Consider the following 24,335-nt stretch of genomic DNA (forward strand, 5'->3'; position numbering starts at 1 on the left):
TTTTGTATTATTACAAATAGTTACTTGCCCAGGCATTGATTTTTTTTTTGTTTGCAGTATATAGTTTCGTTAAATCTTATGGATTCATCTCCTTAACCTTGCCAGACCTGTCATTGTGTAACTGCGTTTCCAAAACAGGTGAGTTATCCCATTATGCCTTCAATGTAGCTCTGCAGTAACCTATATTTTAAAAAGGAAATGATTTATGCATTTACTGAAAAGATAATCTTGCTTGAAAACACTTGTTTCCAGTGCTACCTTTAACTTAAAGCCTGAAGGTGATTTGTTTTTAATGCTATTTTTCTGGTTTCCTCCTTCACCTTTGTGTATACCACTTGCCATTTTAATTGAATGCTTGCTTCTCTTTGGGGTTTCTCCAGGCATTTGGTGGCAAAAATTTGTCTTTAAAATCTGAATTACTTTAGCAATTTTTATTCTAATTTCAAATCTAGACTTTTCAGAAAAATGTGACACATTTTGGCAAAGTTCAACAGATGCAAAAATAGAAAATGCAGGAAATACAAAGCAGGTCAGGTAGCATCTATGGAGCTAGAAATAGAGTTAATGTTTTATAAGGGTGACTTTTCATCAGAACTGGAAAATGTTAGAGACGCTTAAAACCTGTTACAAGTACAATACCAGGGAAAGCTGGTGGGTGGGGGAAGGCAGAAGGTATTAAATGACAAAAGGGATGGTGGTGCAAGTTTAAAGGAGATGATGGTAATGGGACAAGTAAAGCAACAAAAGGTGGTTCTAGGGGAGGTGTGAATGTAGAAAGCAGAATCATCATCAGTAGCTGCTGTCCAAAAATTGGTTGGGGTTGTTGCGGGGGCGCAGTCAGAGACATGATCGAAAATCACGGAACTCACTGGTGATTTGGGGAGGCTGTTAAGTGCCTAAATTGAATGGTGAGGTGCTGGTCCTTGAGCTTGGTGTTGAGCTTCATTGGAGCAATGTAGGAGGCTGCAAGCAGAGTGAGAATGGGGTGGAGAATTAAAAGCTAGACAGCTGGAAGTTTGGGATCATGCTTGCAGACTGAATGGAGATGTTCCACAAAGCTGTCTCCTGATGTAGAGGAGACCGCATAGTGAGCAGCAAATATGGCATACTGAACCTTAGTACCTAGTAATATGGAATAGCACACCATGGGTTGAACAGTTTAACCCTTTTTACCCTTTATACTTTGGAATGATTTGCTATTGCACAATCCTCCAAGTGATGGACAAGTAACCTTCTGACAGATCTTAATCTTGAGTTGCATACTATTAAGTAGAAGAACATGTGGAGCCAAGGAACAAGCAGCAGAATGGATTCAAAGCTGGCTACAAAACAGATAGCAGAATAGAGGTTAAAGCAGGGATGAGAAACTTCTGCCTTTTGGCGGAATTCCGAATTTTTGATTATGGGAATTTTGCCCTTTGAAATGTTTTCTGTTTCCACCTCTGAAGTTATGGTAGAGGTGTATTTGAAATACGTTGCACTTTAAATATTTTAAAAATAGCACAATGTGACTCTGAGCTTACTAACACAACAACAGAAAGGGGAGAAAGCCTGTGCAATATGTTGACAATGTGGCTTTGTCGGACGTGGTGCCAAAGTGCAAGCTGCTAGGTGAGGGGGGATCGAATGTGGCATATGAACATCACAAAACGCGAATTCCGGCTACACTTCCAAGATTGAGTGTGGTCTGAAGCGCAAGGCAACTGGGTGGGCCATCCTCAAACATGGCTGCTGATTGGGAGGAAATTGGGGGCTGACACCTGACTTCAGAAAGTGTAATTCGTGAGCACGATGTAAAGGTACAACTGTGCAGTTCTTATTTCCTCTTTCTCCCGATTGATAGTTCCTACTTTTCAGGTCAGACCTTGCCCTGAGCAAACTTCTTTTCTCGCTCCCCAATTGTCCCAGACTCCCTGTAGGTAATGACTGACAAGAACCTCCTTTTCAGATGTGTGTGTGCCCTTGGCCTGAAAGTGTCTGTCTGTCTCTTTCTTTCTTGGACCAGTAAGTGTGAATTTAGAGATGAGGACAGATTTTTTTGAACTTTGGTGTGCAAACTCATTTTCTTGGATTTACAGCACTGGGTCTACAGGATCTTTGATTTACAGGCCTTTCCTGTATTTATGCTCTAACCTCTGTGTTCTCTGAAGCTGCTTAGCTTTATTGACAGCAAGGAAAGTTGGTCATGACTACAATGTTGTGGCTTAGCATAAACATTTGCATTGACAGATGACATAGAAAATTCAATTTGTAATTTTCTTTTAGCAAACCTTGCAAAACGAGGCAAAAATTTGAATTTTAAAAACGTGTCTTAAATTAGTTTGGAGATTGTGGCTACCACCATGTTTTGGAGAAATCAGAACACTATAGAGATAAGCAGGAGCGAGGCCATGGAGGTATTTTAAAACTAGGATGAGAGTTTTAAAATGGCGGTGTTGCTTAACCAGAAGCCAATGTAGCTCAGCAAGCACAGGGAAGATAGCTGAGCAGGACTTGGTGTGGTTAATGATATGGGCAGCAGAGTTTTGGATGGCTTCAAGTTTACAGAGGATAGAATGTAGGAGGCCGGCCAGGAGTGCATTGGAATGATCAAATCTAGAGATAAAAAAGTAATGGATGAGGGTTTTTAGCAGCAGATGAGCTGAGACTGGGATGGAGATGGGCAGTGTTATGGAGTTGGAAACAGATGATCTTGGTGATGGCGCAGATGTGTGTTTGGAAGCTCATCTTGGGGGTCAGAACAGTTTGGTTCAGCCTCAGAGGTATGAAATCAGTGGCTAGGAAATGGTGTTTGTCATGAAAACTGAAGACAATAGATTCAGCCTTCCAGTATGTAATTGGAAGAAATTTCTGCTCATCCAGTACTGGATATTGAACAAACAGTCTTAGAGTTTAGAGACAGTGGAGGGTTGAGAGAGGTGAGTTAGAGCTGGGTGTTGTCAGTGTACATGTAGAAACTGACCAGCTTATAATGCATTACAATTGAAATAAAACCTCATTTAAACTTGCGATTTACTTTGGGCCCAAAGGCAGAGGCTGTATGTTCAACTGTAAGCAGCGCTGCAAAGTAAATCAAATTGAAAATGTTAGATCGTGGCCTGGAGATTCCGCTGTGGACACAATTGGGAAGCTAGATCCAAAGATTCCCCCAAATGATTCCTTTTCACAAAAAACTCACCTTTTTTGCCTTCACCCTCTCTCATTCCTGTTAAAGATAGTTACTCAAATTGGCGGATGGTGGGAAGTGGAAGTTCATGATTGGTGTTGGGACTGCTATCCACCAATTATGTAAATAGTTTGGATTCTGAAGTTGAAAGTTACGATTTCAAAATTTGCTGCTGACACCAAATTGGCAGTGCAGTTAATAGGAGGAGGACTAAGATACAAGGTGACAAACTCGCAGAATGGGTATATAATTGGAAAATGCATTATAAATGATAAGGTCACTTACTCCTTGGAAAATAAGTGTTTAAATGGAATAGAGGGGCAGAGGGATTGGGGGTGTGCAGATATAATTAATCACTAAAAGTAGTGAGGAAGGTTAAACCATTTAAAAAGGCAAACTGGAATTCATTTATAGAGGAGTAGTATTGAAAAGAGAAGTTGTTAGATTTGATTAGAGCTTAATTTAAACTGTACTTGGAGGACTGTGAATAGTTCATGCAGCAGGGTTATACTGCATGTATGAACGTACAGAGTATAGTAAATAAGATTGGTGAGCTACAGGTGCAGATTGCCATACAGAATTATGATGTGATAAGAGATCTGGCTCAAGGAAGGGCAGGACTGGGTGTTAAGTATTCCTGGGTACAAGGTGCTCAGGACAGATAGGGCAGGAAGGAAAGGAAGAGGGGTGACTATATTGGTTAAGGAAAGCATTGCAGTGCTGAGAAAGAGGATATCCCAGTGCGTTCAGGAAAGAATCAATTTGGCTACAGCTAAGGAACAAAACTGTCGGTACTTAAAGTTGACAAGGCACCGGCACCTGATGAGATGTATCCCAAGGACATTGAAGGAAGTGAATGTGGAAATTGCAGAGGCACTGGCCATAATCTTTCAGTCCTCCCATACTCTGGGAAGGTGCCAGAGGATTGGAGAATTGCAAGCATTACGCCCTTGTTCAAAAAAGGTTGTAAGGATAATCCCAGCAATTACAGATCAGTCAGTTTAACTTCAGTGGTGGGGAAGCTTCTAGAAACAATTATTTGGGATAGAATTAGCAGTCATGTGGAAAAATGTGGGTTGATTAGGAAGAGCCAACATGAATTTCTAAATGGGAAACCGTGTTTAGCTAACTTGCTGGAGTTTTTTGAAAAGGTAACAGAGGGTTGCTGAGGGTAATACTGTTGATGTAGTGTACATGGACATCCAAAAGACATTTGATACAGTGCCACACAACAGACTTGTGAGCAAAGTTATAGCTCATGGAATAAAAGGGGCAGTATCAACATGGATACAAAATTGGCTGAGTGATAGGAAACAGCGAGTAATGGTTAATATTTTTCTGGCTGGAGGGTTTGTAGTGGAGCTCCCCAGGGGTTTGTATTGGGACCCTTGCTTTTCATGATATATATTAATGATCTAGATTTTGGTGTGAAGGCGACAATTTCAAAGTTTGTGGATGATACAAAACCTGGAAGCATTGTAAGCTGTGAGGAGGATAGTGTAGGACTTCAGAAGGACATAGACAAGTTGGTGGAATGGCAGATGAAGATCAATGCAGAGAAGCGTGAGGTGATTCATTTCAGTAGGAAGAACATGGTGAGGCAATATAAAATAAGGGGTACAACGCTAAAGCATGTGCAGGAACAAAGGGACCTGGGTGTAGATGTTCATAGATCATTAAAGGTGGCAGGACAAGTGGAGAGAGCAGTCAATAAAGCACACAGTAATAAGGGCATAGAGTACAAGAGCCAGGCCGTTATGCTGAACTGGTATAGGACACTCGTTAGACCTCACCTGGAGTAATGTGTACAATTCTGGGTGCAGAAGAGGTTTACAAAAATGGTTCCAGGGATGAGAAACTTCAGTTTTGAAGATAGGCTGGAGAAGTTGGGACTGTCCTCCTTTAGAGAGGAAAAGACTAAGAGGACATTTGATAGTGATGTTCAAAGTCATGAGGGGTCTGGACAGAGTAGATAGGGAGAGACTTCCTGTTCCCGTTTGTTAAAAGCTCAAGAACAAGAGGGCGCAGGTTTAAAGTGATTTGCGAAAGAGGCAAATGTGAGAACTTTCCACAGTGGTGGCTCGGGTCTGGAATGCACTGCCTGGAAGTGTGATGGAGGAAGGTTCAGTCGAAACATTCAAGAAGGTATTAAATGATTATTTAAATAGAAACAACGTGCAGGGTTATGGGGAAAAGGCAGAAGAAAAGCACTGAATCATAATGCTCATTCGGAGAACTGGCCTAGACACAATAGATCAAATGGCCTCCTTCTACCCCATAACAGTTCTGAGATTCTATGTGCTAGAGGAGGAACAAGACAAGATTTATAGGAATGTTACCAGAACAGAGGTTATTGGGAAATGTTGAACTGGCTGAGTTTGCTTTTCTTGAGGAAAGAGAAGACTCTGAGGGGTGACCTGATACAGGTTCTTTGACATTATGATAGAATTTGATTGGGCAGGCTTAGAAAAAATGTATCAGCTTGAGGATGAGACCAGAACCTGGGACTTTATAGATAAAATAGTCACCAATAAATCCAATAGGTAATTTAGGAGAAACTTTGTCATTCAGAGAGTGGTTAGGATATGGAACTTGTATACCAGATAGAGTAGTTGAGACAATCAGTAGAGATGCTTTTTAAGGAGAAGCTAGATGAGCATATAAGGAGAAAGGATAGGATATGTTCATGAGGTTATATTAAGGAGGTTGGGAGGAACCTCATGTCGAACATAATACTGGCATGGATCATTGGAGCTGAATGACATATTGCAGTGCTATAAGTACCCCTACTTCGTAAAATGAAACAGAGACCAGCGCAAATACAACAGGTTTTGCAATATCTCATTCAACTTTATTTCTTTCAGAAGTCTAGTTTGTAATTCTGTGCATTTTGAGCAAATGTTTTGACACCCTGTCAAAGAATGTTACCAAACCTTGTTTTGGTTCTCCTGCTTTGGAATTCAAGTTGGGGGTAGAGCATGATCAAGGGTACTTTCTTATAATTATACCAGTTGTTCATAAATTATTGCAAAAGTATGCAGTGTGTCCAACAGGTTTTGTTTGGCGCATGCTTTACAATTGAGTCATTACAGCTTTCTCGTCTGTGGATTGGCCAATTCCATTTTCAGGACAACCAAGAACCCCTGAAAAAGGCAATTGTAAAATTATGGTTGGATAGAAAGAAAAGAGACAACTTTCACATTTCTTGAGTGCCTTTTGTGTTCTTAGGACATAGTAAAGTGACAGGCAGTTTGCTTACAGCAAGGTTCCAGAAACTTCAATGAAATAAATGATCAGACAATCTGTGATACTGAATGAGAATAAATATTGGCTAGTATACCACAGAGCTGCTACTGTTCTTTGAATGGTGCCATAGGATCTTTTATAACTGTTTTTGGAGGGCAAGGGGGACCTTTACTTAATATCGCATATGAAAGATGCACCTCTGGAAATGCAGCACACTCTCTGATGCATTGAAGTGTCAGCTTGGCTTATGGTGTTCAAGTCTCTGGAATGGGACATAAAACCACTGAGCTTTTGGACTCCAAAGCAAGAATATTATTACTAAATTAATGCTGACACCTAAATGTAGCAAATTAAAACAGCTATTTAAATTAGTGTGATCTCAATATAGGGAAGATATAAATTCTTACGAATTATTAAAACAGGCTCTCATGAAATAATACAAGGCAGGTCGCTGAACCGTCACATTCTTCCAAGTTTGTTTAGGTCTTTGTGACAAAGGAAAGTTAGAAGTAAACATTGACATTTTGTTCAAGTTTGCTTCTTACTTCTGTAAAGTCTCTGTCTGATGAGCACTTGGAGATGTAAACGTGTTGAGGAAAATTCCCACACGCGCCCAATAGTGTAAGGTTCCTTAATGAAAATGTGTGGCATCTATGCACAGTACATCTACAGGCACAAGAGTTTTAATCCAATACAGAATAACCATTTGATGTATCTTCCAAGCTAATGAGTGGGATATTGAAATCCTGTTAATCAGTTTTGGAGCACTTTGAAACCCTTCCAGAGGATGAAATTAATCGTGATAGTGCAGCCTCTAAAGACTTGGATCTTTGCAGAAGCTGCCAGCTGTGTTTGTTACCTCCCCCTACATGTTTGTAACTACTAGCCTATCAAAGGAAGGTATCCTCATTTGTAATTCTGAGGTAAGCTTCATTGAGACAGGAATTTGCTGTCAAAATAATAAGACTGATGACGTTCACTGTTTGAGTAAATGATACAACAGCTTCAGGCAAGGAACAGATGCTTGGTTACATGTAAATATGCAAAAGTTGCTACCTGAGTTGCACTGCTTGACCATTAGCTTTATGTTTTGCAACTGACATAATTGTTGAATAATTTTTAGTATTGAGACCCCAAGTGAAAAATTACACCAGTTATCTAGTAAAAAATTAATGTTGCATTATTCTTACCAATTACATGATATCCTTACTAATTGGAAATAGTGTTAATACTTATAACAAAATGGCTGAGTTTTTAATTCTTTCATGGGATGTGGGCCTAGCTGGCAAGGCCAGCCTTTGTTGCTCATCCATAGTGCTGGTTATTTTTAAAAAGTATCAGTTTGGCTATATCAAATTGGAGTGTGTGTTTGAACTCCTTGGAGAGTCATGCTCAGGTCAGATGTCTTCTGTGGACAGTGAGGAAAGGATTAAAAGTACTATATAAATAGATAATTTGGCATTGAACAAAAAAAATGATTTAAATTTTATATAGTGCCATTTATGTCCTCAGAACACCTCATGTGCCTCACTGGCATTGGATACGTTTGAATTATTTTGTAAGCAAATATGGTAGCCAGATTATGCATTGAAAGATCCCACTAAAGTATAATGAGAAAAAATTGGTGACAACTATCGGCAATTAGTAAACAAATAGCTATATTTAATTGATGTAAAATTTGCATTGTGATCAATACTAACCAAATTTATTAACGCCATCCGCCACTGCACAGGAACAGAAGTAAGTGCAGTTGACATCATCAGTGTGCGCCTGGAACAGGAAGTTGGCACCCACTGCCCAGTGCGTGCATGGTGCTGTTGATGTCATCGTTGTATGCCCATTGAACACTCACCGCCCGCGTGCTCACCCCACTTGTCACTTTGCTCACTACTTTGCTTGCTGCCACTCTCGCCCATTCACAAACCACCTACCCCAACCCTTGGTCACTTCACTTGCTGCCTGTAGACAGCAAGGGAGCAGGGCATTGAGCAGGAGGGAGGCAGGCAGTGAGAGATCAGGAACTGGGTCAAAACAAAAACAGAATTACCTGGAAAAACTCAGCAGGTCTGGCAGCATCGGCGGAGAAGAAAAGAGTTGACGTTTCCAGTCCTCATGACCCTTTGACAGAACTAGGTGAATCCAAGAAGGGGTGAAATATAAGCTGGTTTAAGGTGGGGGGGTGGGGTGGGACGTCTCTGACACTTTCCTTCCCTTCCTTGACCTCGCTGTCTCAATCTCTGGTGATAGACTGTCCACCAATATCCATTACAAGCCTACCGACTCCCACAGCTACCTTGACTACAGCTCCTCACACCCCGCTTCCTGTAAGGACTCCATCCCATTCTCTCAGTTCCTTCACCTCCGTTGCATCTGTTCCGATGATGCTACCTTCAAAAACAGTTCCTCTGACATGTCCTCCTCCTTCCTTAACCGAGGTTTTCCACCCACGGTCGTTGACAGGGCCCTCAACCGTGTCCGGCCCATCTCCCGCACATCCGCCCTCACGCCTTCTCCTCCCTCCCAGAAACATGATAGGGTCCTCCTTGTCCTCACTTATCACCTCATCAGCCTCCGCATTCAAAGGATCATCCTCCGCCATTTCCGCCAACTCCAGCATGATGCCACTACCAAACACATCTTCCCTTCACCCCCACTGTCGGCATTCCGTAGGGATCGTTCCCTCCGGGACACCCTGGTCCATTCCTCCATCACCCCCTACTCCTCAACCCCCACCTATGACACCACCCCATGCCCACGCAAAAGATGTAACACATGCCCCTTCCCTTCCTCTCTCCTCACCGTCCAAGGGCTCAGACACTCCTTTCAAGTGAAGCAACATTTCACTTGCATTTCCCCCAACTTAGTCTACTGCATTCGTTGCTCCCAATGTGGTCTCCTCTACATTGGAGAGACCAAACGTAAACTGGGCGACCGCTTTGCAGAACACCTGCGGTCTGTCCGCAAGAATGACCCAAACCTCCCTGTCGCTTGCCATTTCAACACTCCACCCTGCTCTCTTGCCCACATGTCTGTCCTTGGCTTGCTGCATTGTTCCAGTGAAGTCCAATGCAAACTGGAGGAACACCACCTCATCTTCCGACTAGGCAGTTTACAGCCTTCCGGACTGAATATTGAATTCAACAACTTTAGGTCTTGAGCTCCCTCCTCCATCCCCACCCCCTTTCTGTTTCTTCCCCCTTCCTTTTGTTTTTTCCAATAAATTATATAGATTTTTCTTTTCCCACCTATTTCCATTATTTTTAAATATTTTTAAATCTTTTATGCTCCCCCCACCCCCACTCGAGCTATACCTTGAGTGCCCTACCATCCATTCTTAATTAGCACATTCGTTTAGATAATATCACCAACTTTAACACCTATGTGTTCTTTTGTTCTGTTGTCTGTGACATCTTTTGATGATCTGCTTCTATCACTGCTTGTTTGTCCCGACAACCACACCACCCCCTCCACTTCTCTCCCCCCACCCAACCCATCTCCCCCCCCCCACCTTAAACCAGCTTATATTTCACCTCTTCTTGGATTCACCTAGTTCTGTCGAAGGGTCATGAGGACTCGAAACGTCAACTCTTCTTCTCTGCCGATGCTGCCAGACCTGCTGAGTTTTTCCAAGTAATTCTGTTTTTGTTTTGGATTTCCAGCATTCGCAGTTTTTTGTTTTTATCTCAGGAACTGGGTGGTCAGTAAGGAAGCAAGCAGGGTGGTGAGCAAATCGCACTTGCAATCCCAGGATTTTTAACTGGTGTTTGGGGTTCAGTTTTGTGAAAACTGCAATTTTTAACCATGGTGAGAAAAACACCTTTTATTGATGCCATGCTTGTTTAAATATCTTTACATTGCTCAATATTCTGGAAGATCATATTCTTTGATGCAGGCTGTTACCTGTGGCATTGCTGGCAGTGATGTCACAGGCACTGTGTCTGCTTGACTGATGAATATGCCCCCTGCAGTTGCATTGGCAGCAAGCGCAGCCTAAAATGAGAGAATTGGAGCTGAAACAAGAGGTTACAAAGAGAAATGTGGAATTATTCCCGATTTAAAGTTGTTTGTGAGTGAACTGTAGACTCAAATAGTCTCACTGTTAAAATGCTCTTCTCTCACCCACTTGCCCCAAATCAGCAGTGTATTTGTGTTTATCTCCTTTTCCACTATACTGTTTGTGTTGTTTCTCATATACCTCTTATTCAAATCTAAAAATTTCCTTCTCTCATTCGGTAATGGCTATGGAGCAATTTTGAATCCCAAGTTTTTTCCGCCATAAGCAGAATTACCGTAATTTCCCCAGCATTCAAATTACTCATCAGAAATCCTTGAACATAACGAGCAGAGATGCTCTACCTGCTTTGATCAGGTGAATATTTTAGGCAAATTTAAGTCTGGGATGCATTAATTGATCTTGTAAAATTGTGAACACTGATCATTCCACCCTCTATATTGATCATTGTTACAATTCTTCCGATATCATTTAATCCTTTGGCTCTCTGTTCACCTGGATTGAGTGCTTACATAGTCCTTGATTTTTTTTCCAGTTTTGTGCCTTTATTACTAGGTTTGGTCTTCCGAGTGCAGTCTGCACATATTACAGATTGATCTTTCATGGTCTGTATGACCTTGTCTTCTGTGATACATTTGTCTGCTGAGCTATCAAGAGAAACACACCTTGTTTTCTGATGTAAACAGAATAGTGTTTTCTTTCCTGTTGAATTATAGCTGCACTCAGTGACCTTGATTTTTTTTTTATCTTTTAAATCAGTGCATCATGTTTTGGAAGTTTGATCTTCACACGTCATCCCATATAGACACTCTCCTCGAGAAGGAAGATGTCACCCTTACTGAACTAATGGATGAGGAAGATGTTTTGCAGGAATGTAAAGCTCAGAACCGCAAACTGTTGGACTTTCTGGTCCGAACACAGAGTATGGAAGATCTAGTCACATACATCACCCAGGAACCACCAGATGATATGGATGAGAAGATGAAATACAAGTAAGAAAGTATTATTGTGGGCAGTGTCATTCAAATGAATACTTCCATACATGAGTGAAGTATACTAAGTGAGATTTCATTGTTGAAAGTTGAGGCTTTCTAAATGGCATTACCTGGAAGCTAGAAATAACTGTTGTCATTTAATTGTTAATTGCTCAAAATAGGAAATGTTAGGTGCTTATCCTATTAATATATCCTATTTGTTTTAGAAAAGGAAAAGCAAGATGCACTAATTGGGAAGTTGTCATTATTAGTTTGTAAAGCAAATAATGATTCTGGTATCTTTTAAGGAATGTTCCTTAAGCCCTGACTCTTGTATTTCTTCAGCTATTTGCTTGCTCATGACTTTTACATAAATTAGACAACGATCTAATAGTGTTAGTCCTGTGTGAATTTGTTCGAGGCCCAAATGATAATGCAGCACCAATGCTGAGAGTATTTCTGTATTTAACTTCTCTTTCCTTACCTAAACTAGTATGCCGAAATAAAATGGTTTTATCCCTCAGCACTTTTATCCTGGATATCTGTGACCATATTCTCCAGAACATATGGCCTTCAATCTGTAATTTGACTACAGGAGTAGTCAAATTCTGAGCCCAAAAAATGTCTGGAGAAAGGAAGTTAACTGCCCTAGAACAGGTTGGATGAAATATCACTTGGAGACTAGCTTGCATTGCTGTTGAATGGGGGACATTAGACTTACGCACATGCTTATTTTGGTAAATGCATGGAGCTCTTGCTCTCTTGTTACCACTGTTAAAGTTTTCTCTGATTTGTAAGATTAGGTGGCTCTTTTCAATAATTAGAAATGGAAAGGTAACACAGTGGACTTCATAAGATTTTTAAACTTTTTGAGATCATTGTGTTCTGTAATTGCAATGCTGAGCTGATTTATTTATTTTTTACCCTGACGTAGTGTCCCAAACACGAATGCTATATCAGTTCCGATGAAATGTATTTCAGGGAAGATCACAGCACTTCAACTCGAGTGGTCATATAATTGGGCCATCAAAATTTTTGAATGTTGGATATTAAAACAGTGTTATAGCAGAACCATGGTACATTGAAGTAGCTGATGAGAAATATGATAAAATGGTTGCGGCAGTTTGATTTTAATGAGTAAGGGAGGAAAAAAAGACTGATATTCTTTAATATAAAACCAGAGGTTCAGGATCCAATGTTACATTTGTCTAAATTTTGAGGTTTGCATTATTCCATTTGGTAGCCTTCTACAATTGAATCTACATATCCATCTGAAATCTGTAGCTCAGACTATAAAATGAGCAACATAAATGGTGGGATCAGTCTTCTATGTTAAGCATGTATGTAAATTTAAGTTTTGAAACATGTTGTGCAGTCATATTTTAGCTGGTTTCTTCATTCTTGCAACTGACATTGAGCTCTGAGTGATGTTAACATTCTACGATTGACTTCAGGAAGATACAATTATTAGACTTTGCGTCACAATGTATTATTTAAATCCACAAAGCTACAACTTAGCATTACACAACAATACAATAAATTATATTTCATGTGGTATAGTGCTTCTGCCCTTTGGAACTCTTGGAATTTATTTTAAAAGATCAATTTATGATCCAGAATTGTTTCTTTACAATCAGTTATTTCCATTTTAATTACACAAATTACAGTTTTTAACAACTCAAATTATTTTGGGATTTGGATAAACCAAAAGAGAAAATTTGAGAACTTGAAGTTATAAATGTCAAACCTTGGCAGTCTTTTATCCTCAATGATTAAGCTTAGTGAGTTGTTGAGTGAATCCTACAGCTACAATGATAGGGGCGAATACTGAGTTGCTGGAACTGCTTTGACCTGGCTGGTGTTTGTGTTGGCGTTGGCCATCCAGTAGAATGGTGAGTATTATCACACTCCTGACTTAAACCTATAGGTGGAGGGTCTTTGAAGGGGCCAAAGGTGTAAGCCATGTGCTAGTACCCAGCCTCTGCCTTGCTCTGATAACCCCATTTTTGATATGACTATCCAGTTAACCTTTGGTCAGAGGTCACCTCCTCCAAGATCTTTCATTGCCGTTACCTGGCACCTGTGTGTAGAGGCACAGATATTTTCACTTGTCATCTGCAACTCACATGTTATCCTGTTCGTGTGTTAGGCAAGTGTGGGCTGCTTCATTTTTGCAGGAATTGAGTGGAGCTGAACACTAGAACTGTCAGCAAATTAGTGCTCTCTGGACCTTAAGATAGATAGACAAAGCAGCTGAAAATGGTTGGTTCGAGGACCTTTCCCTGAGGATATGCCTTCAGCAATGTCCTCTTGGCATAATGATTAGCCTGCAATGGACATATCCATCTTCCTTTGTGTTATGTATGACTTCAGCCAGTGGAATGTTTTCCCCTTGACCACCTCAATTTTGCTCGGGTGCAAAATTTTGCATTAGTGCCGTATTCCATCAGTTGCTGCCTTGATGTGGAGGACAGCTTACATTTGTGTCTCATCTGACCTTCAGTTCTTGCTTTAATATTTGGATCAAAGCTGTGATGAATTCTGGAGCTTCATTCTTTAATATTTCTGGTTCTGCTACTGATAGGCCTTACTATACTTCCAGTTGAATCATGGTTAGGTTCTTAGCTTGATGTAATGGAGGACTTAAGGGATGTGTCAGACTGAGGTTACAGACTGTGAAGTACAATTTTGCTGCTGCTAATGGCCTAAACGCTGGATGGTGCCTGTTTTTTGGGTTGCTAGTTTCATCCTTGGTATCTCATTACCAATTAAGCAACTAGACTGCAATGGAATGTGATCCTGCTGTGAGGACATTTAAAGTGTATTGTGTAGTTTTCACTGATGCCAGTGTTAAGAAGGGCGGACAATCCTTTGACCTGTAGGTTGCTGAGGACATAGTAAGATAGGGTACTCCCTCCTGTTGTTCTCCTCATTAGCTAATGCCGATATGTGCTTCTCGTATAACTGAGCCATTCTTAGATATTGAAACTCTCCCAACCAAAGTTTACTCTTTTCCATTGTTTCCCATGGATCTTCCTCCAAGTGGGTGGTCAACATGTAAGAGTACTTATTTGACAGATGAAAGGAGGATAGTAAATAATCAGGAAGAGGTTTTCTTGGCCTCATCTGACCTGAAGCTTTGAAACTTCACTGGGTCTAAAGTGAGATCTTGTGTGGGACAAGAGGTGGGTGGGAACCTTTTCAATAAATTGATGCAGGAAGGAGTTCAGGTGGCTGGTAAGGATTCACTTCTGAAGGCACTGACCACATGCTGGGATACAATTCTACAGATACTGCGTTGCTCAAATGATTGAATATTTATCATCTATTTCACCCAGGCCAGGGGAGGAGGAAGAAAATCAAAGCCACGTGTGATCCTGTTGTCACCTGATGTCCACTTGGATTTCCTACAGGGGTTGTTTGGCAATTAGAACCATGAACCCAAGCTGTGTATTTCTTCCCCCTCAACACCCACCAAATGCCACTTTGGATGAAGTCGCTCATAATTTGACTGAGCCATATCTGGAAACTTCCTGCTTTATATGCTACAACTTCTCACTGTTTGAGATTGTCAAGGCCCCAGTGAGCAGCTTGGAATTTCAAGAGATATTAGTTATAAAACTCCTGGGAAGTGAAGAAAGAAAATTCAACCTAAAATTCCTACTGATTCTCTTCGTTTCCCCACCCTCTCCCCACTCCCATTTCAATATCTAGTTTTAAAGTAGCTCACAAAGTTGCTTGACTGCGTGGAATTTTCTCATCTAGAATGGAATTAATTAAGGGAAAAGGGAACTTCCATTGATATGTCTTTCATGTACTCTGGGCTTCTCAAAATGCTTAAAAGATAAAAATGATTTTTGAAATATCGTTACTTGTATATTTTTTCATTTATTCATGGGATGTGGGCTTCGCTGGCTGGGCCAGCATTTATTGCCCATCCCTAGTTGCCCTTGAGGTGGTGGTGGTGAGTTGCCTTCTTGAACCACTGCAGTCCATGTGATGTAGGTACACCCACAGTGCAGTTAAGAAGGGAGTTCCAGGATTTTGACCCAGTGACAGTGAAGAAACGGCAGTATATCTCCATCAGGTTGGTGAGTGACTTGGAGGGGAACTTCCAGGTGGTGGTGTTCCCATCTATCTGCTGCCCTTGTCCTTCTATTGGTAGTGGCTGTAGGTATGGAATGTGCTGTCTAAGGAGCTTTGGTGAAATCCTGCAGTGCATCTTGTATATGGGACACACTGCTGCCAACGTGAGTCGGTGGTGGAGAGAGTGAATGTTTGTGGATGCGATGCCAATCAAGTGGGCTGCTTTGTTCTGGACATTGAAGATGAAGCTGATTGAATGTTATGGGAGCTGCACTCATCCAGGCAAGTGGGGAATATCCCATCACACACCTAACTTGTGCCTTGTAGATAGTGGACAGGCTTTGGGGAGTCAGGAGGTGAGTTACATGTTGCAGAATTCCAAGCCTCTGACCTGCTTTTGTAACCACAGTATTTATATGGCTAGTCCAGTTCAGTTTCTGTTCAATGATAACTTCCAGGATGTTGATAGTGGGGGATTCAGTGATGGTAATGCCATTGAATGCCAGGGGGCAATGGTTAGATTCTGTCTTGTTGAAGATGGTCATTGCCTGGCACTTGTGTGGTGCGAATGTTACTTGTCAGCCCAAGCCTGGATAGTGTCCAGGTTTTACTTCATTTGGATATGGACTGCTTCAGTTTCTGAGGAGCCACAAATGGTGCTGAACATTGTGCCATCATCAGCAAACGCCTCCACTTCTGACCCTATGATGGGAGGAAGTTCATTGAAACAGCTGCAGATGGTTGGGCTGAGGACACTACCCTGAGGAATTCCTGCAGTAATGTCCTGGAGCTGAGATGACTGACCTTCAACAACCACAGCCATCTTCCTTTGTGCTAGGTATGACTCTAACCAGTGGAGAGTTTTCCCCCTGATTCCCAATAACTCCAGTTTTGCTGGACCTCCTTGATACCACACTTTGTTAAATGCGGCCTTAATGTCAAGGGCAGTCACTCGCGTCTCACCTTAGAAGTTCAGCTCTTTGGTCCATGTTTGAACCAAGGCTGTAATGGGGTCAGGAGCTGAGTTACCCTGGCAATCCCAAACTGGGTGTCAGAGGGCAGGTTATTACTAAGCAAGTGCCACTTAATAGCACTGTCGATGATCCCTTCCATTATTTATGATCGAGAGTAGACTGATGGAGCGGTAATTGGCCAGGTTGGATTTGTCCTGCTTTTTGTGTACAGGATATACCTGGGCAATTTTTCACATAGCTGGGTAAGATGCCAGCATTGTAGCTGTCCTGGAGTAAGTCGTTTAGCTGCTTGAGCCTGTTCCACCATTTAGGTGAGCCCCATAACCTGTAATACCTTGGTGAACAAAAATCTATCAGTGTCCAATTTAAGAATCATAATTGACCTAGCATGCAGAACTCCCACTATGGTCTTAAATCTTTTTTCTATTTTTAAAAATTCTACCCATATCAGCTGAGCCAAGCTGGTAGCGAAGTGATTGCTGATTAAAAGCTTCATAAAAAACATTACTTGCTGAGAACCCTGTGGTGAACAGCGGCTGAGCCTTTTTGTGTGTGTGTGTGTGGAGAGATATCAAAAATGGCAGATGTTTGTTGTGATGGAAAGTATCTTGGCAGGCAACTTAATGTTTTAAAGTATAAGTAGGGTCGGCTGTTCTAATGATATTGCACTATTATGAAAATAATTGCAGGCTATTGCAAAAGAATAACTGGGAATTATTTGATTAAACTTAAATGTATGTTGTTTTAAAATTCTTTTTCTTTTAGATATCCCAATATATCATGTGAACTACTTACTTCAGATGTAGCACAGCTGAATGACCGACTGGCAGAAGATGAACCTTTGTTGACACGACTTTACAGCTTTTTGCAGAATGAGCCACCACTTAACCCTTTGCTTGCCAGTTTCTTTAGTAAGGTGCTAAGCATTCTTATCAGCAGGAAACCTGAGCAGGTAGGGACATGGGTATTGATTGTATGATTTACGTACTTAAGAAAACTGCTTAATAAAGACTCAATTGGCTTTGCTTGATAGGCACCCCCCCCAATGTACACCAAGCTACTGGGAAACATCAGAAGTAGCTCTACTGTCCAAATTTTGTCAACAAACATAAAAAGCCCATGTCTCAGATTTGTCATCTGGAATAAACATGATTGCAGGAATGAGGAACATACAGAACCTTGGGAATAAAAATGCTCATAAATTGGCAGTTACATTTTTCTCAGGATATCGTTGTTGCATTGAATACATGGATGCTTTACCAGCGCAGATTTTACATTACAGGCTCCTTTGGTTCAGTGTTCATGCTGTTTATGAATACTTTGGCATGAAGATGAATAGGAAGAAAAACTTTGATGCTAAAAGTCCATATATTTCTACTTTAAGCAAGGAATTAGATTAATCTCTACCTTTAGACCATCCTGTCATAACTTTAAGCGTACCTGAATGGATGGAAGATTAACAGCTTTTGGTTTTGACTTTCTCATTATCTGATTGAGGTGCTTTCGCGATTGTTGAACAGAAGTTGTACTCATCACGTCAATTGATTCTATTTCCTGATCCTTCAGAGCCAACAGGCTTTCTCACTACAGTCCTTAAATTGTCCTTTACTATCAGGACTACTACTCTTTTTCCATTCTGTATATCTTTTCAATATGTGATGTATCCTGAGATATTTATTTCCCAACCGTGGTCAACCTATCGTCTCCTAAATCTAAACCCTTCTCTTAACTCCATGCTTGACAACCTCCAATTAGGTGTCTATTCCTTCCTTGGCCCTTACACAAATGTAATCCTCTGATTGTGGTGCATTATTCCTCCTGGACCATTTTGCAGCTTTTGACAATCAACCATAAGAATGAGAAATTTTTGCCAAATGGTGGATTTCTGACATTGGGGTTTTGGAAATATACCATTGGCTTCTTTTCCAACCTTCAGACCTGAAAGACTGGCTTTAAAAAAAAAAAAATCAGAACTGTTAGTTTCACTGACAGAAAGGATACCTCTGCCAATGGCAAGGCTGGAGCAGGCCTTGGGAAGTCTTCATTCTGGTTTCATTTATGGTTTTTGGGGAACTCTAAGGTGTGCTGGTAAAGTCAGTGAGAAAATTGTTTAGGGCTTCTGTCATTCTTCCTCGCATTAGGCCAGACCTGGCTTGGCCTACTCTTGCTAAATTTGCTATTCCTCCAATCATAGGTTCTCTCCCTCCTTGTAGGATCACAAATCACACTTCCAAACTCAAATACTGTTTGAAGGTTTTCAAATTTTAAGTGGACATGTGTAGACTTCTCTTGCCCACTCTCTACTGAACTGCACTGGTGGCAACACTGCAGTCTTTCTCCAATATCTGTTCTTACAATACAGGTGATTTCCATTATTGGCTCTGCTCACTTCAGTTTGAGCTTTTAGTATAAAGGTGGCAGTGGAGTCAAATTGCCACTATCAGATCATGTCTCTGATGCAAACTTGGGCCCTTATCAAAAACTGCAATCCACCCTTTCACACCCTTACAATGGAAATCTGGTCATCTTCGGGCTCAATGAAAGAGTCTGATCTCCCCGGCCTGCTTGGACCTGAGCCCCGGGGCCTGAGCTGCTATCTTGAGAGAAGTAGCTCATCCTTCCCTGGCAGTGCAGATCCCCGGTAGTGGCAATGGCCCAGAGGAGCTGCAGCCATCCACTGACGGGGCATTGGCAGCAACAATGAACTAAGTCTGGGCAGGGCAGAGAAGGAGGAGGGGCTGAGTGGGTCTGGATGGGGAGGGAGAGTGGCGGGGAGGGAGGGCATGAGTGAGGGGTAAGGGGTTTGGGAAGAGGAGCTGCTGAGTGACTGGGTGGAGGAGGGGATAGGAACATGGGCTACATAGTGCATTAGGGAAGTGGATTAGGAAGAGGGGTGCAAGTGTGCCTGAGGTTTCACCCTCTCTTCTGCCACCATGTAATCTGGAGAGTTTGGTTGAAGCCTAAATTATTGCATAAAATGATAACATTTTTACTGAGTAATGACAGATCTTTATATTTCTCATGTACTATTATTTGATCTCTAATACATGAGCTTTAATAATACAAACTGTTAGTGCACTGCTTTATTACTGTTTTGTTTTTGCTGGCGTCTGGGGTCACATTAATTTTCAAGAATCATTTTTGTTCTCGATATATAGGATGTGGGCATTCCTAGCAAGGCCAGGTCTTGTTGCCTGTTCCTAACTGCCCTTGAGCAGCTGCTGGTTCTGTTACTGTGGGGTTATCTCAGAATTGGTTGGCTACTTGCTCTAGAAGAAATCTTGCTGGAAGCAATGGCCTTTTGTTCAAAACCATTTATTTACATGTTAACTACTTACAAAGAGTAAATAAGACCAAGACATAGCTGGAGCTACTCTCTAAGGTGCTTCACATATCTTCTGTTCCTAAGTAAAATTAACATGCACATGCTAGGTAGCTATCATTAGAGTTAACCCTTTACACTACAACTCTCTTCCCCGCCCCCCCCCACCACAACCTCGAGTCTTTATCTCCACACTACTCTACACATTCTCTTATAACTACCTACTATAAAGGGAAAGTCTCTTTGGTTTCACCAGTCTCCCTGAACAACTGCAGAGCTCCTTCTGAGGTACATTGGAATCCTGTTGCTCTGAGGTCAGCTTGTGGGGGTTCTGGTTTCCCTCATTTGTGGTTCTATAGATGTGACATTCCCTGGAGGTTCAGGATACTCTGCTCATGCTATTAATGGTTTTTTGCCTATTGAAATTAGGACAGATATATTCTTGAATGATGTTTGACTGTGTCTTGACCAGGTACAATCTCGGTTGCTTTTGCTTCTCAATTATCGTACCAGCACGGTTCTGGTCTTGAATCCATACCCGCTCTCCCCTTCCAAGAATTGGAAAGTCTTGAGCTCTATGCCTCTGTTTAAAACTGAGAGTTCTTTTTATTCATTCATGGGATGCGGATGTTGCTGGCTAGAGCAGCATTTATCGCCCTTGAGAAGGTGGAGGTGAGCTGCCCTCTTGAACTGCTGCAGCCAATGTGGTGTAGGTACACCCACAGTGCTGTTGGAGAGGGAGTGACAGTGAAGGAACGGTGATGTATTTTCAAGCCGGGCTGGTGAGTGACTTGTAGAGGAGCTTGCAGGTGGTGGTGTTCCCACGTGTCTGCTGTCATTGTCCTTCTAGATGGTAGTGGTTATGGGTTTGGAAGGTGCTGTCTAAAGAGCCTTGGTGAGTTCCTGCAGTGCATCTTGTAGAGGGTACCCACTGTTGCCACTGTGTGTCGGTGGTGGAGGGAGTGAATGTTTGTGGATGGGGTGCCAATCAAGCGGGCTGCTTTGTCAAGCTTCTTGAGTGTTGTTGGAGCTGCACTTATCCAGGCTTGATTTGCTTGGGCTTCTTCCTCCTTCCTAGCTTGACCATGGTCTTCCGCCATGACATTTGGTATCAAGGTGTGGGGCAGGAAAGGAAGTTGGGTCTTTAGCCTGTAGCCTGTCAGAAGCTCACATGGGGTAAACCCATTATGTAATAATGTGGAGTGATAACCAAGTAGTATGTACTCAAAGTCATCATTCTTCTTCAGTAGGGCTTTTATAGTGCGTACTCCTCCCTCAGCTGCTCCGTTAGACTGAAGCATTTTGAGGAGATTGTAGCATACACAAATCTATATGACACTGCGAAGGATTGGAAGCACTTGTTAGAAAATTGTAGTCCATTATCAGAGATGATAATGTCTGGAATGCCATGTGCAGAGAACATTTTCTTCATGGAGGTAATACGGCTTCAGAAGTGAGGCCATGTAGCTTTTGCACCTCCTTAAGTAGGAATAATAGCCTACTACTAAAAGAAATATTTTCCCTGTATAGTCGAACAAATCCATGCCAAGGCATTCCGGAGGCCTTGATGGGAAGCAGTGATTCTTTCTGCTCCTGTCTGTGAATGGCTTAAACTTCCTCAATGAATATTTTCTCTTCCTGCCTGTTGGCTTTTCCAACTTTTATAAGCAGGTTCAGAGCTATGCAGGCGTTTCTGCTCCACAAACAGCATTCTTGATAACATACAATGTTTCAGAAATTTCTCTATCTTTATATTTTACTGTATCTATCAGGCCTTGAGCATTTAATTTGACTCCTTCTGGACCTTAAGAGTTGAATAGAGGACAGTTATAGTGTCACGTTATGCATCCATGAAATTTTGTTAGATAGTATTGAGACACCAGCTCCTGTATCTAGCTTGAATTGGGTCAGATGTCCATTTACATCAAAGTCAACATTTTTATTTCCCTTTTATTTCTTCTAGGAAGGTGCTTTCCTGGTTGAGATCTTGAATTTCTTGAATGGAGATTCTTTTAGCTGATTTCTCCCTCTGTCTGGGAAATACAGATTTCCTGAAATGGCAGACCACTTTAGCCATACCCATGTCACTGTGCAATTCAGGCAGGACATTCTTCCTTCTTCCCGCAGCAGCGACATTGGAAAATGGTGGTTGGTGCCTTTTCTGGGCAATTCCCTGGTTGCTGCCTTGCTATAATTTTGTTTCTACAATGCACAAATTGAATAACTTCATCGGGCTGTTCTTGGGAAATTTCCCACAGCCTCTGACAAAACGCTTAGTTGCCTCGGCTCTTTGGCTGGTCTGGCCAGTTGTACAGCTTTACTTAAATTTAAATCTTCCCGAGATTGTAACAATTCGGAGAGATTCTCATCTAAAATGCCAATGGCTATTCTATCTCTGATCAGGTTGGCTTTTCGTGTTCCATGTTGTCAATTTTCGGCTAGGTGGTATAATTCATTGATGAATGAGTCAATCCCTTCACCTTGTTCTTGACTGCGCTGATTAAATTTCGCCCCCTCTATGACAATATTTTTCTAAAGTTTGAAGTATGAGTCAAAGGCTCCGATGACATCCTCGCAGGAGGCTGCCTCTTCATTCACCCCCTGTCTGGGCAGCACATCGTCTGCTATGCTCCCAACAGCTTATAACAAAGTGCTAACTTGATCTTTGTTCTCGTTACTTGCAAGACCTGAGGTGATCCGGTAATGGGTAAAACGTCTTTGCCAATTTTGCTACTGCTCAGCCTGTCTGGGGCCCTCTATATTTTGAAAGGATCCTAGAAGGGGCAAAGTAGTAGCCGTTTCTCACCCTAGGTTGAAGTTCTCTTTTCCTGCGCTGCTTGTCTTGCCAGTCACTGAGCTGTCCTCTTATTTTTTTTTCTCGCTAATTATTTAAATGAGACCAAATCCTAGTTGGAACTTCTGTGATGCTTCACGCTCACTCTCCGTCAGTAACACCACTATGACACAGCTACTGAGCATGTGCGGAAGGAGATTTCATTAGCGTTAACCCTTAACAGTGGTGAGTTTAAATGTGGTCACATTGGAAAATGGTTTGCAAAGCACTGTTGTAGTCCTCTGCTTCACTTCGCATGTAATCCAGCAAGGTTATACTCTTTTCTAGTATGGATTTTATCCTGTATTACATGCTCTAACTGCATTGAATGCTGTAATGTTGAGGTCAATTTAGTGATTTTATATATAAGTGCATTGGTCCATAGTTTTGACAGTAATAGAAGGAAAAACTAATGTTTTTACCCATTTGAAGTCCTAAATATACCACCCATTTGAAGGCCTGGGAGCATTTGCATTTCACTGCAGGTCATAAGTGCTATAATTACTCGTGATTCCTTGTCACAAAAAAAATTCAGACCTTTTTTTTTCAGCCATTAATTTTGACTTCTGTCTTTGGTCACTCTCAAACCTGCAACCACACCATCTTCCTTCAATGTCCTCCCTCTATTTCCAAAGCTTTTGATCTTCAACAATGGTTTTCTTCCTGCCACCTCAGTTGCCTCTCATATGTCATGAATTTTTTTTTTTGGCACCCTTCCTCATCCATGTGCTGCCCTTTGTCATCCTTAGGCTCCTTGGAACCGGCACACACACACACACACACACACGCACGCACACCCTTTCAGACCGTGCACTCACTTACCATTTCCCCACCAACCGCATAAAGCCCCAACACTTTGGCCAAGATTTTGGTCATCCCTCCTAATATCTGTTCCTTTGGATTGATGCTCATTTCTTTGATTACCACTTCATGACGGCCTGTTGGACGATTTTCCACATAGCTTGCACTTTTATAGTACATTTAATTGGGTAAAACAAAGACTATCTTGTAAGATTGATCTGAACTCTTCTTCTGGAGGTTTCTTTAACTGCAGTACTGGAAGAGGAAACTATACTTAAAATGTTTATAAATGAAAATGTTTTTGAACACTTGTGAAGCTGATAGAGTTTTTACTGATCATCTCCAGAATAGATGCTTGGTTTGGTAATGCGTGGGTAAGGGAAGGAGAGGGTTATATAATTTCTGCCTGTAGGTATTACAGCTGATTGTTTCAATATTTTCTCTTTCTCCTGCAGATTATTACATTTTTACGAAAGAGGGATGCATTTGTAAGCTTAATGCTGAAACACATAGGGACCTCAGCTCTCATGGATTTGCTGCTAAGGCTATTGACATGCATTGAACCACCACAGCTGAGGCAGGATGTTTTAAATGTAAGTTGAAATTTTTGCTATATGAAGCATAAAGCAGATAGAACAGAGTCATGTGAATTGGTTCTTTTGATTTAAGTAATTGGCACTTCTAAAGTACTTACATGGTGGCCAATCTTGGAGCACTTGACAGAAAGAAAGAACTGGAGAAGGATGGAAAAGAGGTTGGAGAAGGTGTAAAACCATGGTCAAAGAAGGGCTCCAAGGAGGCTTTTCAAAGCAGAGGTACTTGACAGTGATTTCCATTGCGGTATAGTGATGGGGATGGGAATAATTAAGTGTTGGAGAAAAGCAGGTTGCATACAGGAATAAAAGTTTGAACAATCATTCA

At 41.5% G+C, this 24,335-nt stretch overlaps 1 protein-coding gene across 4 annotated transcripts in view; it reads left to right on the plus strand.

The window, feature by feature from the left end:
- Positions 1-24,335, plus strand: part of ppp6r3 (protein phosphatase 6, regulatory subunit 3) — a 115,964-nt gene that overhangs the window by 20,201 nt on the left and 71,428 nt on the right. For 3 of the 4 annotated variants that reach the window (XM_041196850.1, XM_041196852.1, XM_041196854.1), the window contains exons 2-5: positions 58-138; positions 11,184-11,416; positions 17,224-17,410; positions 23,870-24,007. In XM_041196850.1, coding sequence (XP_041052784.1) covers positions 11,190-11,416; positions 17,224-17,410; positions 23,870-24,007 — 552 coding nt within the window. In that variant the 5' untranslated portion in view covers positions 58-138; positions 11,184-11,189. The remainder of the gene's footprint in view (positions 1-57; positions 139-11,183; positions 11,417-17,223; positions 17,411-23,869; positions 24,008-24,335) is intronic. The other variant, XM_041196851.1, reaches the window with a different exon arrangement.

Source organism: Carcharodon carcharias, chromosome 10, assembly GCF_017639515.1.
Source record: "Carcharodon carcharias isolate sCarCar2 chromosome 10, sCarCar2.pri, whole genome shotgun sequence".
In the NCBI taxonomy this organism is placed as follows: domain Eukaryota; kingdom Metazoa; phylum Chordata; class Chondrichthyes; order Lamniformes; family Lamnidae; genus Carcharodon; species Carcharodon carcharias.